This window comes from Phoxinus phoxinus (assembly GCF_949152265.1).
Source record: "Phoxinus phoxinus genome assembly, chromosome: 3".
Lineage (NCBI taxonomy): Eukaryota > Metazoa > Chordata > Actinopteri > Cypriniformes > Leuciscidae > Phoxinus > Phoxinus phoxinus.
In genome coordinates this window covers 45,047,631-45,061,965 of record NC_136878.1, presented here as the reverse complement: position 1 = coordinate 45,061,965, position 14,335 = coordinate 45,047,631, and the positions used below count along the sequence as shown (strand labels likewise).

The 14,335-nt window shown below is 37.7% G+C and overlaps 2 protein-coding genes across 2 annotated transcripts; one reads left to right on the top strand and one right to left on the bottom strand.

Annotated features, from left to right (window-relative positions):
- Positions 1-671: 671 nt before the first annotated feature.
- Positions 672-7,445, top strand: rilpl2 (Rab interacting lysosomal protein-like 2). Its single transcript, XM_079606461.1, has 4 exons — positions 672-1,150; positions 3,311-3,462; positions 3,621-3,737; positions 6,051-7,445. The coding sequence occupies exons 1-4, from the start codon at positions 854-856 to the stop codon at positions 6,070-6,072; spliced, it is 588 nt and encodes a 195-aa protein (XP_079462587.1). The 5' UTR covers positions 672-853; the 3' UTR covers positions 6,073-7,445.
- On the bottom strand, positions 7,229-13,640 carry kmt5ab (lysine methyltransferase 5Ab). Its single transcript, XM_079606449.1, has 8 exons — positions 13,504-13,640; positions 13,196-13,272; positions 12,703-12,823; positions 12,453-12,615; positions 12,234-12,324; positions 11,994-12,053; positions 11,732-11,922; positions 7,229-8,368 (listed from the first exon to the last, which is right to left on the bottom strand). The coding sequence occupies exons 1-8, from the start codon at positions 13,511-13,513 to the stop codon at positions 8,158-8,160; spliced, it is 924 nt and encodes a 307-aa protein (XP_079462575.1). The 5' UTR covers positions 13,514-13,640; the 3' UTR covers positions 7,229-8,157.
- Positions 13,641-14,335: the final 695 nt, after the last annotated feature.

Sequence of the window (14,335 nt, the reverse complement as noted above, 5' to 3'; positions counted from 1 at the left end):
CCCGCTGGACCTCAAAGTTGAAAAACCGTCAATGCAAGTGAATGGGAGAAAATAATTATTTTCTGGTCCCGTTCGAATTGTGCCATGAATGTGAACATATGTTGTCTGTGAATTTTTTATATAATCTTTCATGTTACAAGTTTGACAGTATATGGTATGATTCGTCGGCTAGCAGTTGTGGAAAAGAAATAACGAGAAAGACTACATGTCGCCTATGTGACGTCAACCCATAAAGTTGACTTACCCGTGGTTTTCGCCAACCTCAACGATTTTGTCCTCTCCCTGAAAGAAGGCGGTGAAGTGCACCAGACACAGCCATGTCTAGCGGGATCCATGAGCTAGAGCCGTGAGCTAGTGGTGTTGACGTTTCAAACGCGTCGAAAGCAGCGAAGAGTTGTAGTCCACAAAGTGCTCTCACACAAAGTCTACCCGTATCAAACTTCTACCCGCTAAGTCGTAGCATTCTTCACACGAAAGATTATATAAAAAATTCACAGACAACATATGTTCACATTCATGGCACAATTCGAACGGGACCAGAAAATAATTATTTTCTCCCATTCACTTGCATTGACGGTTTTTCAACTTTGAGGTCCAGCGGGGTTTTCGGAAGGGGCGGGACTTACCAGCTCTATTAGCGGAATAACAATCACTCATGCTTCATTAACCGTGTTGTTCATGGAGCGACTCTGCCATTGGCTGGTTAACACGTCAATCAAACGCTCGAAGTTGCAGTAAAGTAGATGAGCCAGTCTGGAGGAGGAAGTTGTCGGGTAATTTGTGAATACATTGGGACAGTGAGATCAGCTGGACTCGCCATATCTTTGGGAAAGTTACTGTGTTTTGAGACAGAATGGAAGGGCGACAGGAAAGTTCCCCCATGGAGGCTTTCGACAAGGACGTGTTGGAAATGACTGTTGAAGATGTTTATGACATTTCCTACGTGATCGGCAGAGATTTATTAAAAGTCAACACAGGTGGCCGGGAATTCTCGGATTTACAGTTCAAAATCGTCCGTGTGCTGGAGATGTTTGAGTCGATGGTGAACAAGTACAATCTGTCGATGGAGGAGCTGAGGATGGAGATGGATAATATGAAGCGAGAGATGGACAGAGTTGTAGCAGAAGGTTCAAGTGGTAATACTAACAATGTGAGTGGGTTCATGTAAAGTTCAGAGCAAAATTCGTAAGGTATTGAATCGATTATGCATGCATTAGTGCTGTCAAATCGATGAATCACATCTTAAATAAAAGTGTGTGTTGTTTACACAATATTATTTGTTATATGTGTGTGTATACTGTATACACAGAGACATGTGTGTATATATATATATATATATATATATTAGTGCTGTCAAATCGATTAATCGCGATTAATCATCTAAAATAAAAGTGTGTGTTTCCACGTGTATATTAGCCTATATATTATATATAACCTATATGATTATGTCTGTGTACAGTATATACACACATATATAATATAATACACACACACACACACACACACACGTGTAAACATAAACTTTTATTCTAGATGCAATTAATCATATTAATTCTCTGTCAATATATATATATATATATATATATATATATATATATATATATATATATATATATATATATATATATAATGCATTACAAATACAAAGTAGAGAATTACAATAATCTAGCCTTAAGGTCATGAACTAACTTTTCTGCATTTGTCATTGAGAGCATATGTCATAATCTAAGATATAAAAAATGCTGTTTTACAGATGTTAGAAATGTCACTTTCAAACGAAAGATTGTTATCAAATAACACGCCCAGGTTCCTAACTGACGACGAAGACGTAACTGAGCAGCTATCAAGTGTTGGACAGTATTCTAGGTTATATGGTCCAATAATTAAACCTGTTTTTTTCTGAATTAAGTTGTAGGAAATTTACTAGTCATCCAATTTTTTAATATTAACTAGCCTATGCATTCCGTTCGTCAGGGTGCAAAGAAATACAGATCTGAGTATCATCAGCATAACAGTGAAAACTAATGCCATGCTTCCTAATTGTATCTCCCAAGGGTAGCATGTACAAGATGAAAAGCAACGGTCCTAGTACTGAGCCTTGTGGTACTCCATACTGAACGTGTGATTGATAAGACATCTGTTTGTTTACTGCTACAAACTAAGTAATAACAGTCAGATAAGTATAATTTAAACAATGCCAATGCAATTCCACTAATGCCAAAGTAATTTTTGAGTCTATTCCAAAAAAAATTGTGGTCGATAGTATCAAATGCAGCACTAAGATCCAGTAACACTAATAGAGAGATGCAACCACGATCGGATAAAAGCAAACCATTTGTAACTCTAATGAGAGGTGTCTCCGTGGTACGGTCTAAATCCTGACTTAAATCCTCGCAGATATGATTTCTTTCTAAAAAGAAACACAGTTGTGAGGATTCTGCCTTTTCTAGTATTTTTTACCAAAAAGGGAAATTCATTGGTCAGTTTTTAACTAGTTCTCTAGAATTAATTTAATTAATTAATAACAGCCAGCTTAAAAGTTTTTGGTACGTACTGTAATGACAATGATGAATTAATAATTTTAAGAAGAGGAGCTATGACTTCTAGAAGAATCTCTTTTAGTAGCTTAGTCTGTATAGGGTCTAACATACATGTTGTTGATTTAGATGATTTAACGAGTTTAGACAATTCTTCCTCTCCTATATCAAAGACTTGTTGACTTGTTCCTCAGGGTGTCTATAGCACGAAATCTGATGATACTGTAGACGGTTGCATCATGGTTATAAATTGCTCTCTAATAGTATGAATCTTGTATAGAAAGTCATTACTGCTGTGCTGTTTAGAAACGTCTCAAGTTGAAGCTTTATTTCTCATTAATTTAGCCAATGTATCAGATAAATATCTAGGGTTGTGTTTGTTCTCTTCTAAGGGAGTTGCAAAGTAAGCATACCTAGCAGTTTTTAATGCCTTTTTGTATGCAGTATCACTATCCTTCCACGCTATGCGAAATACCTCTAGTTTTGTTTTCTTCCAGCTGCTTTCCATTTTTCGGGCGGCTTTCTTGAGGACCTGAGTGTGCTCATTATATAACTCAAATGGATAGTGCACTCAAAACATTGTCATCATATGCTCATATATGTATCATATACGCTACTAATCTTATTGTGAACATCCAGGCTATTTATTTTTTCAACCTTTTAGTCTTGTAACAAACGAGACTGAATATTTTGACTGTTATTTAAAAGGGTCTATTTCCAGTTTGTGCAAACACTTACTAAATACATAATGCAATGTATAATTTTTTTTATAGGAAAGTATTGGGCCAAACAAACTGGTTGTGGACTTAAAAGACCCAAACAGACCACGATTCACCATGCAGGAGTTAAAGGAGGTTCTGCAGGAGAGAAACAAACTCAAAGCCCAGCTTATGGTGGCCCAAGAGGAACTACAGCTCTACAAGAGGTAAAGAGTTGATTGACAAGTTTGCTGAGAAACAAATATGAAAATGGAAGTCAGTAAGGTCCAATGTTCTTCAAAATACAAATTATTTTTCAGAAGAAAGACATGCATATAGATTTGGATTTACATGAGGTCAAATGTAGCGTCTGATGTGCTTGCAGTGGGGTCCTCGGGTCAGAGCAAAGCATGGTGGAAATAAACCTGGACACGCTTCCTCGGTCAGAACCTGAACCCTCCAGTATTATAGAGAACAAAGAGAAGAGCACCATTCAGAAACTGTGAGTGTTTGCCAATTTCTGCACGATGAGCTCTGTGCATTTCCAGGTCTATCTTGTTTTGATATTCAAATCATTATACTTATCAAGTTTATTCAACCAAAAGTAGCAATTAAAAATAGGGTTACACTTTATTTTGATATACCACTTTCGACGTTCTACTAACTACATGTCAACGAACTCTCATTAATTTGCAACTACATGTCAACTAACTCATTCCAGTATTAGTAGACTGTTAGGTTAAGGTTTGGGTTAGTAGAATAAGTTGTAGTTGCAAAGTTACTTAAGCCGGGTGGACACACTGCGATTTATTATAGTTCTTTACCGATTGTTGCTCGTCAGACTGCACGAACACGACCCTCGCTGTAAGCCATGTGACACTGTAAGATCTCAGTTGTCATTAATATCAGACTGTACGGCAGTCAAGACGCATTAAAAATGGACGCACGCAAGAAAAGTAGTCTGGAGTTTTACATCATCAATCAATGACGCGTTCGGTGATGTGAGCTGCATTACACGCGGGATTGAACTGATGGCTATAAAGAAAGGTAACGTTAATTTTGGTCATGGCTTGTCTTAAAAAACGAAGACAATTTGACGGTCGTCGTAGAAGTCACACTGAGTCAAATCTTCTGAAACTGCTAGAAATTCGTCGGAGGTCAAATTTTATCGAAATGGTCATTAATCGGCTGTCGGTGAGCATGTCTAACTAACGATCAAAGACTTCAGATTTTAGCCTAGGATCAAAGGATTCTTTTAGGATTTGCAAAATTTGTCTCTGACGACCAAATCGTGGCCAAAATCACAGTGTGCAGTGATCGGCTGGTGACCGGAATTGGCAGAATTGGCCGGTCAGTTTAACATATGCCGGTCAAATGCACTCGGGCGCATGATCAACATCGCGCAGCATCACACGTGCACACGGAACGCACATGTAGGAAACCTTGTGAATTATGGCTGTTTCACACCGAGAGCGTGAGCGGCATGTATTTTTTTTGCCGTGCATGTTAATCAATGAGTGCGTTCACACCGCGAGCTGAGCAGCGCGTGAGCGTCACGGTGCGGATCCACTTGTGCGACACGACTGTTGCGTGGTGTTGCAACGCCTCCCCACATTTGTACTTTGATGGGCGTTCCTCAAGTTTACCGCTATGGGCGTGGTTTTGAGCCAGCAGCGAATGTTGAACAAAGGACCCACGAGAGAATCCTCCCTCCCCCCTCCCCCCTCCCCCCTCCATGTGCTCTACTTCTATTGGATAGTTGCGTCGCGTTCAACAGATGAATTTGCATAAAGATGGGCATCGGCCTGCTTTTTTGACGTGCAGCAGTTTTTCAAATGCAGCGCCGCCTTCCCGGAATGCTTTGCGAGTGCGTCAGTCACATGACGTCACCCATAGGAATAAAGTGGAGTGCTGTGCGACAGAAGTGTCGCACGGACAAGTAGATCTGCAGCAGTGAAGCACGGGTTTTGGCGCGAGTCTATTTTTGCTGCGCTGCTCACGCTCAATTAAAGTGAAAGCACACTTTTGATGGACAAAATAAATATGATTTCACACTAAGTGCCCAAAATGCACAGAATTTGCATGTCGAGTGTGTTTTAACAAGAACTGGAGTAGGCGATGTCAGAAAAGAAAATGAAGACTCAAAAATATTTCTAGAAAATGTACCCATTTAAACTTGTTTTTATTATTCAGTTTGGGTAAAAGTATGGTGCTTTATAAAAATAATAATACAGAAAATAAATATTTGTGTTGTGGTTAGAAAAAATTTAATCGGATTCGGCTAAAATAGGCATCGGTGCATCTCTAGTTAGCTCTCATTGATTAACATGCACGTCCTCGACAGTCTACTAATACTCCAATCCAATGAGAGTCAGTTGACATGTAGTTGCAAATTTGCTTCTAGTTAACTATCGAAATAAAGTGTTAGCAGAAATAGTTGATATGATAGATGGTTTTAATCTTAGTCTTCAGTGTCATATGATTCTTCAGAAATAATTCTAATATGTTCATTTTTTTTCTCTCTTACAAATGGCTTAAAATACATATACCAGTATTGCTGTGTGTGTGTGTGTGTGTGTGTGTGTGTGTGTGTACCTGTAAAGTCCTGTAGAATTTCTTGACCTTTTTTCATTTACCGAAGACTAACGTGAGTGGCTTTACCAGTTGTGTGAGGTTTGGAGTCTTGCCCACTGGAGTTTGCCCGTCTATCTCGAGTTTCATGTACATTTGAATCATTATGATGCATAGCGTTTCAAGCGGCTTTGAAAAACAATGCATTTTTGTCTGGCTAACAAACCATTTCTCTCTTTTTCAGGTTCTCATTTCGACAAAAGTAGTCATCTGCAAAACCTAACCAGGAAGGATTTAGTACAACAAACCGAACAAGTGAGGAGAGATGCGATGAAGTGACTTTTTTTTAACAACACTGACCCATTACTGGCTGGAAATTCTTTGCCTAACTTCCACTCCTAGTTTTTAAATGAGTATGTTTATAACTTGGTGTTTATAACTGTTCTCACTTAGTTCATTACTGAGTGTGAAGCCAAACATGAATGAGTAGAAGTCAAAAACACAAATGTAACTAATATACATTAGCATTTTTACTACATTATTTTCATCACCATTCTTCCATTACCCCAGTATGTTTTACTGTATGACATTACTCGAATCAGTTTTAATTCAGTCGTAACAATTAGCACAAAAACACAGTTTGGGACTGATTTAGGTGACAATACTAAGCAAGCATATTATCTTGAATGCATTGATTTGCACACTTAGGCTCTAAGACTTTGCTGAAGATCGTACTTTATTAGAAAACACCTTCAGACTGAATTTGTGGCCAAGCTTTTGGACAGAAACTATCCATATGACTTTGCATATCACTTTCTATTACTATTTTCAATAAGTTTAATTCCATAATCTTTAGTTTAAACTAAAATACTTAATTTTTGGTAAAGCACCTACCAGGTAACAATGTTTAATAAATCTCTCTAAGGTATATGAAGTAAAATTGTGGGCCATATGAATGTAAAAGTGTATTGTTATTATTATCGGCTTGCAGTACTAGACCTCTGGACAATTATAAAAGGTATGTTTTTTTCTGCAATGATATGTTGTTCTTAATATCTGGACTTTGTTTATGGATTTCTGAGTTAACCTGGATTTAACAGAGTTGCGTAATATATTATTCATAAGATTAAAATGATTTAATTCAATGTAAACAAGAGAAGTATATGTATCTATCTCTCTTACATAAGAAATCAAATAATGTAAAATAATTTTCCTTGTTTGATCTGATATATTCAATCTGTTGAAATGGAAGACGAATGACAAAATGAAAATCAAGTATTATGTACCAGTTATGCACATTTAATATCCAGCTTTTTTTTCTTTTTTTTATGAAGTCCAGAAAGTACTTGTTTGATGAGATTGATGTCAGTTGTTTGCTTTTTGCCTATTGGATGTTTTATATCTCAATTTTTTTTAATGTTTGAAATGCAATTAAAAATGTGGTCATAAAAAAAAAGGATATGACTGAATTATTTAATAACCAGTAATATTAATTTATAAATGTAAAAAGTGTTTACAAGGCTCAGTCTTCTAGCGTTACACTCCTTTACGTTGGCACCTAACAATGGGGTTTATTAATATATTTTTATTTGGATTGCAATGGGTTTTATATCAAGAATAAATTGAATAGTTTCATGATTAAATTGAACTGCCTAACAATCATTACACAGTGCATTTGAACATTTAACACCATTCATTTTTAAATAAACATGCGTGCCTTAATGCTGCAAATCCTTAAAAACTCAACTAAGGTTAAAGAAAAAACTCCACTCACAATTTTTTTATAAAAAGTGGTATAATTGCGTCACAATTAAACAATTTAGCCTATACAAAATGTACAGTAACTACACCCATTTGAATATTCTCTTATCCTTAAAGTCCGAGACTGATATTCTTAAACATTAAAATGAACAGCTCACCCAAAACAAGAAGCTTTTGTCCTTTACTCACACTCATGTCAGTCCAAACGTCTACACAGATCCTTCCTGTGCAAAACATGAATTATGATATTCTTTGATCCAATAATCCTTTTTTGAAGCTTGAAAATTTGACAAAAACAGCTAAAATTCAGAATATATAATGTTTTCTTCTTAAGAAAACCAAGTCCTAAAAATGTTAAACATCATAAGTGTGAGTAAATTTCATTTTTGAGTGAACTTTCCGTAGCCATTAAGTGGTTCGACAATTAGCCAAAACGGTTCACATCATTCAGCCTTAACCCAAGGTGTATTCGTTTAAAAGTTAAACTTTCATAAGACAAATTCATTTTAGGGTACCATCAATCACAGTCAACTATTGACATGTCACGTCTACAACACACTACTCCATTACACACGATCAGCACAACACAACTAGTGCTTGAGCCAGGGGTGAGCAGCGAGCGCTTCTTTACTGCGGTCACCGTAATCATAAAGCAGCTCCTCGTCCTCCTCCAGGTCTCTGGAAGCCAGGAAGATGAGGTGCGGTGTGCCGTTCAGATCGTGTAGTTTGGTCTGAAGGTTGCCATTTTTACTGTGGTTGATCAGTCGACCCAGACGGTTGGTTTCTTTGGTAGCATCAACACTAGAAAAGTGCACAGGCAATTATACTTGGAATATAGAGAAATTATTTGCAGTAGAGTCAAAGCAAAAGCCTAACAACCCCATTCACACCTGGTGTCTCTTCAAATCACTTTCAACCACTTCGGTCCTGATTTCTTCGAGGGGAGAGTAGGCGGGTAAATGTAAGCGTTTTTTTCAGATCTTTTGATAATTTGTTACATTTATATAATGCTTTTCTGGGTACTCAAAGCGCTTTGCACTAGAGATTAGACTTGTAGTCAAGACCGCATAAACCGAGACCAAGACACTACCAAGACCAGAGGGTATCGAGACCAAGACAGACCAAGTCAAGATCAAGACCGAGACCAAGTCTAGACCGGAGGGGAAAAAAAAAAAAACAGACTAGTGTTGAAGCTAAGCAATAACTTGTATGAATTCAAGAACAGCAGCATACTAGGGTTCAGCCGCAGTTTACATTCAATACATAGACGGTATTACTTCAACTACACAGGCAGAACAATAGAGAGACAGACCATGTCATGTGTGTGACTGTGAGTGTGAGCTCACTGTAAATGTTTTTGCAGACTGGGTGAGATCAACTATGTGTAACAATTGCATGACGGCTGTTACTGCACTATTAGAGGATTGAGTCTCAACTTTTGTGTACTGTTGAGGACTGACATGACTGGTTTATCTGACAAAACATCAAACACCTCCAACACCATCTTGCTCCTCCAACAACCGTCTAAAGAATGAGAAATATGTAACCAATTGAAATTATACTTAATGTGTCGATGAAATCGTAACATCAAATTAAAGATACACAATTATAAACTTGGATAAGGCCTAATGTTTAGTCAACACAACGGAGATATGCAGATGATATTTAAGACCATTTATTCAGTCTAACACCATCTTAAATTCAATACTGTAATCAAACAACACACACAGTTGGCGGTGCGCTCAGTCATCTGTCAGTTGTGCAGTTACCCAAAATCTCCTGAATGAAGTTAAAACCCATCATGTCACTGATATGTGATTTTTAAATCAAGTGATCAAAGTGCTCGTTGCGCTGCGATCAGTGGCGCGGATACAGTGTTTTGATGGACACACTTTTGATGGACAATTTTTTTTATATTTCACACAAAAAGTGCCCAAAATGCACAGAATATGCATGTCTAGTGCGTTTTAACAAGAACTGGAGAAAAGAAAATGAGTCAGACTGTGTCAGAAAAGAAAATGAAGACTGGTTTTTGTTATTCAGTTTGGGTAAAAGTATATGGCGTTTCATTTTTAAAAAATATATAGAAAATAAATAGTGTGCTGTAAAGTGGTTAGAAAAAATGAAATCGGCGGGTCAAACGCAATGAAAAATCAGAATCGGCCTAGAAAATTGTAATCGGTGCATCTCTATAACCAAAGGGGGGAATGTCCTCAACCACCACCAATGTGCAGCTCCACTTGGATGCGACGGCAGCCATATTATGCCAGAACGCCCACAACACACCAGCTTACTGGTGGAGAGGAGACAGTGATGAAGCCAATCAGTATATATATATATATATATATGGGGATGATTAGGAGGCCATGATGGACAGAGGCCAAGTTGCAAATTTGGCCAGGATGCCGGGATTTTTAATGACCACAGAGAGTCAGGACCTCGGTTTAAAGGACAAGTTCGGTATTTTACACTTAAAGCCCTGTTTACAGATCGTATCTGATGAAATAGAACGGTTAAGATTAAACTTTGGACACATGCTGCTGTCCCGAGAATTTTAGGTTTATTTAAAAAGTAGTTTAAAGTTTTAAATACATTACTTACAGTTTGCGTCGTCGTTGTTGAGCCCAGAATAGTCGGCACGGACTTATCTTTGAGCAACAGTTTTCTGGCAAAGCCAGCATCATTTTGGGATTTGTTCTCAAAACAGTCATCCTTCAAATGTATAGAACAAAACTTAAATGAACACTGCCGTGACTGGGACGTCCGCAAAAAATAAAGTGCATCCATTTTTCCCTGACGACTGGATCTTTCGCAGCGTATTCAAAGATGTAGTTTGTCCACAGCCAGGAACAGCACATCTGTGGCATCGTCATTTCCCTGTACACAGACCCACTCGCTGTCCGCCGACTGAACACTTGTGAGGCGCGCAGTGAGAAAGTTAGTATGCATAGGCCACGAAGTGTTGCCATAACACATTAGCAGACCGGAGGGAATGATATATTGTTGTTTTTTGCACAAAATACATTCAAGCACTTTCAAGGACATGTATCTATGCATGTTTATTTTTAAAAACTTTGCAGAGCCTTTAATTTATTTATTTTTTCAGATTCACAAACTTTCAAGGATTTCAAGGACCCGTGTAAACCCTGTAAAGCGTTTTGAGTTGTCCACTTTCAGAGGAAATCAATCGGATTGCTTTCGTAGTGTAAACACTCATGTGATCGAATGTGTTCAAACAGCCACAAAAGACAGTCTACTCTCCACTTACTGACCTAATGAGCAAACGTTATGGGAAGCGCTCCAGCCAGACGGGATTAAAACTGTGTCGACTGGAGACCCAAGTTTGCTTTGAAGACGAAACAAAAACAAAAATAATCTTACCAAGCACGATGTTCGCGCACCATTCCTGATTTCAAACACGCACTCACAGTGTTCGATGTGATCTTGCAACTGTCCGAGCAGAAACTAAAGCTGATGTTCTCTGTGTGTTTTTCTATCATCTCTGGATGTGTAGTAGAAGCTTATTTCATCCATTATATCTGGAAAAACCCCATACATTAACCCAGCCATAGACCCTTACCTCAAAGAAATCTGGAAATAAGTGGTTGAAAGTGGACAAAAGAGACGGATTTAAACACCAGGTGTAAACAGGAATGCGTCTCCCTCGTCTACTTGTGATCCGATCGACCAAAACACATTTTTGTGACTTTAGCTTATTCACCGTCGTATCCCCCAGAGTTAGACAAGCGAGAAGTCCCGTGATGAGGAGACGAGACTTCACTAATCAATCCGCAGAAGTAGCAGAGCTTCGCCTTCTGAGAATATAGTTCCCAGTGTGTATACGGTTAGAAGATGGCTGTGTCTCGTGTGACCTTGTTATGTGTACACACTGTGACTATACAAATCACAACATGTAAATAGGACAATGTTGGCGTTATTTTGTCACTTATTGGGAGCAGTATGCTAGCTGGAGCCATTTACTTCCAGTCTTTTTGCTAAGCTAGGCTAGCGGTGTGCACGTCAGACGGAGTTACGGCACGCACGGAGATGAGAAGGGTATGTATGGACTTATCTAACTCTGGGCATACGGTGAATACGCTTAAGTCCCAAAAAGTCAGCGTGTTCCTTTAATACCTGGAAACAAGGTCATAAAAACTCACTCACCAGTAGGTTTTGTCGTGGTAGCGGAAATAGTACATGTAGCAGCCCGTCGAGGGATCTTGAGCGTATTGAGATTCTCTTGCTTTGGCATCAGCGATCTCCAACAAATCCCCATGGTACTCCACTACAAACTGGTCTTTCTTAAACGCTCGGTCTGCAAAAATCCCTCTTCCTTTTCCTTCAATACATTTCACCTGATTAAAAATAGCAGATGCTTAAACCAAGGAATGACAAGTTTCACGTTACAACATTGTTAAAGGCTTACCTTGAGCCCCTCTTCCACATCGTTTCTGAGGAGATCATCAATGTGCTGCTGCTTTTCACACTGTTTTAAAACAACATGCCCAAATTTAGCTCTTGATATAAAAGAAAAAAAAAATCCAGTTATGACAATCTGGTTGAAAAATACCAGGTCAGAATTATTATTATTTTAATTAAAATGTATAGATAGATGAATTTTTCAAAATAAGAGCTATACATTTTAAAACACGAAGAATTTACCAACCTTTAACTCCGCTTTGCTTTTCCTGCAACTTCGCCTAATAGGGTAATAATCTGTGACCTTTCGATTGAGTTCAGACTCTTTGCCTTTCAATCTGAAAACCAATAAAAAAATAAATACACATGGTAAGATGATCCTGCTAACAAAAAAAAGGGATGTGTCCACAAATAAACAGTTTAATAAAACAGCAAACTCGACAGACTAACAATTTATCAGACGTACTTCCTGTCGGTTGACTTTTCACCATTCATTCTTTGCCCAGATTTAGTTTGCTTCCTCGTCCCCGAATCTTTCTGAGGCGCTTCAATCTGATCATGATGTGCACAATTAAGGATCTTGCCAGTGTTTTCTTGTTTCGGTGCATTGAGCTCATCCGCATCTTTGCCTAGCCAAAGAAGAAAGAAAGTAGTAAGTAAAACAACTTTGACCATGATAAATAAATGTACATCTTCAGTGCGATATAAACAAATACCTTCACTTTGTTTGCTCGTGTCCGCTGCAGAATTGTCTTCTAATATTGGGATGAGTGGGTTATTACGAAGCGGCTTGCTTTGATTCAGACAACCATGTATTGTTAGCTGAACCTGGCATGTCTGAGACACAAATAGGTATTTGATCAAATCAATTTATTTTTAAGCAACTGTTTAAAGGGATAGTTCACCAAAAAAATTAAATTGTCATCACTCCCCTTCATCATGTTGTTCCAAACCTGTATGAGTTTGTTTCTTTTTTTTTTTTGTTGAACACAAAAGGGAGATTTTAAAGAAGGTCGGAGATCAAATCATTGACTTACAAATTAGTATGGAAATAAATGGGTGCCGTCAACTGTCTGATGAACAACATAAGGGTGAGAAAATGAAAATTTTCATTTTTGGGTGAACAATCCCTTTAACAAGGTGATCATCACATATCGATCAGTAACGTTAAGCACAATACATTGAGAATTTCAAACGCATCTCTCCTACCGTTGGCTTTCCGTGTTTGTTTTCCTTAGCTTGTTCAGCTTTCTCGTCCCCAGGTCTTCGTTTGCTCGACTTCTTGCCTAAGGAGTACATAAATAAAGCTTACTTCACAACATGCGAACTAACGTCAGGATTCGAGCTGCAAAAATGTATCGCGAATACAACGACACAATATTAGCAACGCCAAAGCGTCACTAAATATCGGATCGATTCTAATAATCATCGTCTTTCACAAACAAACGGGTTCGCTAAACGGACGCACGTCTGTGAGTCACATGCTAATTTAATTTAATTTAACATTATTATTTTACCTTTTCCCATCTTGGATTCGATTTCCAGCAACACACCGATAGGATTATAAACAGCACAGCATGCTGAGATAAATAACTTGACGTCAGGCTGCCTGGGTTTTTAAATATCAATCGGAGCGTTCATTGGTCGAACTCTTGTAGAGTAGGCGTGTGATTGGTTTAAAAAACGCGGAAGCGGTAAACTAGACGCGCCGTGCCCCCTGACGTACTTCCGGGATGATTTTTATTTATTTAATTAATTTATTCATTAATTTGTATTCAGTGCCAGAAGAACAAGATGTATACTCGCATTATCACATTGACATTAGCGGCCAGGAAAAAAAATTAAAATTATATACACATAATTTCCAGTCCTTTCAAAGCATTACATGTTTTTGTGAAAAAAAATAGCTTTTTCAAAAAAGTTTTCTTCTTATTATGTACATGGTATTTTCCAAATAAAATAAATAACTGTATAAAATTTGTTGTTCTTTACATTCCAAGTATAAAAAAGCACATCAAATACACAAATTTCTCACCTTAATGTTGTATATAATGTTGGATATATAAAGCAGATGTGTAAATCAGTCTTTAGGTGCTGTTTGATTTTTCTTTATTAACCAGTTTAATACTTCAAACGTTTGTTTTCATTTCAACAAAACGGGGACAAAAGATACATTTGCTCACAAGCTTAAAAGTTTCCACTGTACACATACATATTATACAGGTCTCCGAATCATAATAAAGCCCCCCTGCTTCTTAATTTACAGATTACACTGTTAAAGTGGTTCTGTCCATTGTGTTTAATTCATAAGAAAAAAGAAAAGAGGGATGAAATCTTCTTGAATGAATC

Bases quoted from the DNA above. Each gene is read 5' to 3' on its own strand.
- rilpl2 (XM_079606461.1), top strand. From the start codon at position 854: ATGGAAGGGCGACAGGAAAGTTCCCCCATGGAGGCTTTCGACAAGGAC. The intron at 3,463-3,620 runs GTAAAGAGTTGA...ATGTGCTTGCAG, and splicing joins GAACTACAGCTCTACAAGAG to TGGGGTCCTCGGGTCAGAGC. The intron at 3,738-6,050 runs GTGAGTGTTTGC...TCTCTTTTTCAG, and splicing joins AAGAGCACCATTCAGAAACT to GTTCTCATTTCGACAAAAGT.
- kmt5ab (XM_079606449.1), bottom strand. The intron at 12,325-12,452 runs GTACGTCTGATA...ATTGGTTTTCAG, and splicing joins GAAAAGTCAACCGACAGGAA to ATTGAAAGGCAAAGAGTCTG. The intron at 12,054-12,233 runs GTTGGTAAATTC...GTTTTAAAACAG, and splicing joins AAAGCAAAGCGGAGTTAAAG to TGTGAAAAGCAGCAGCACAT.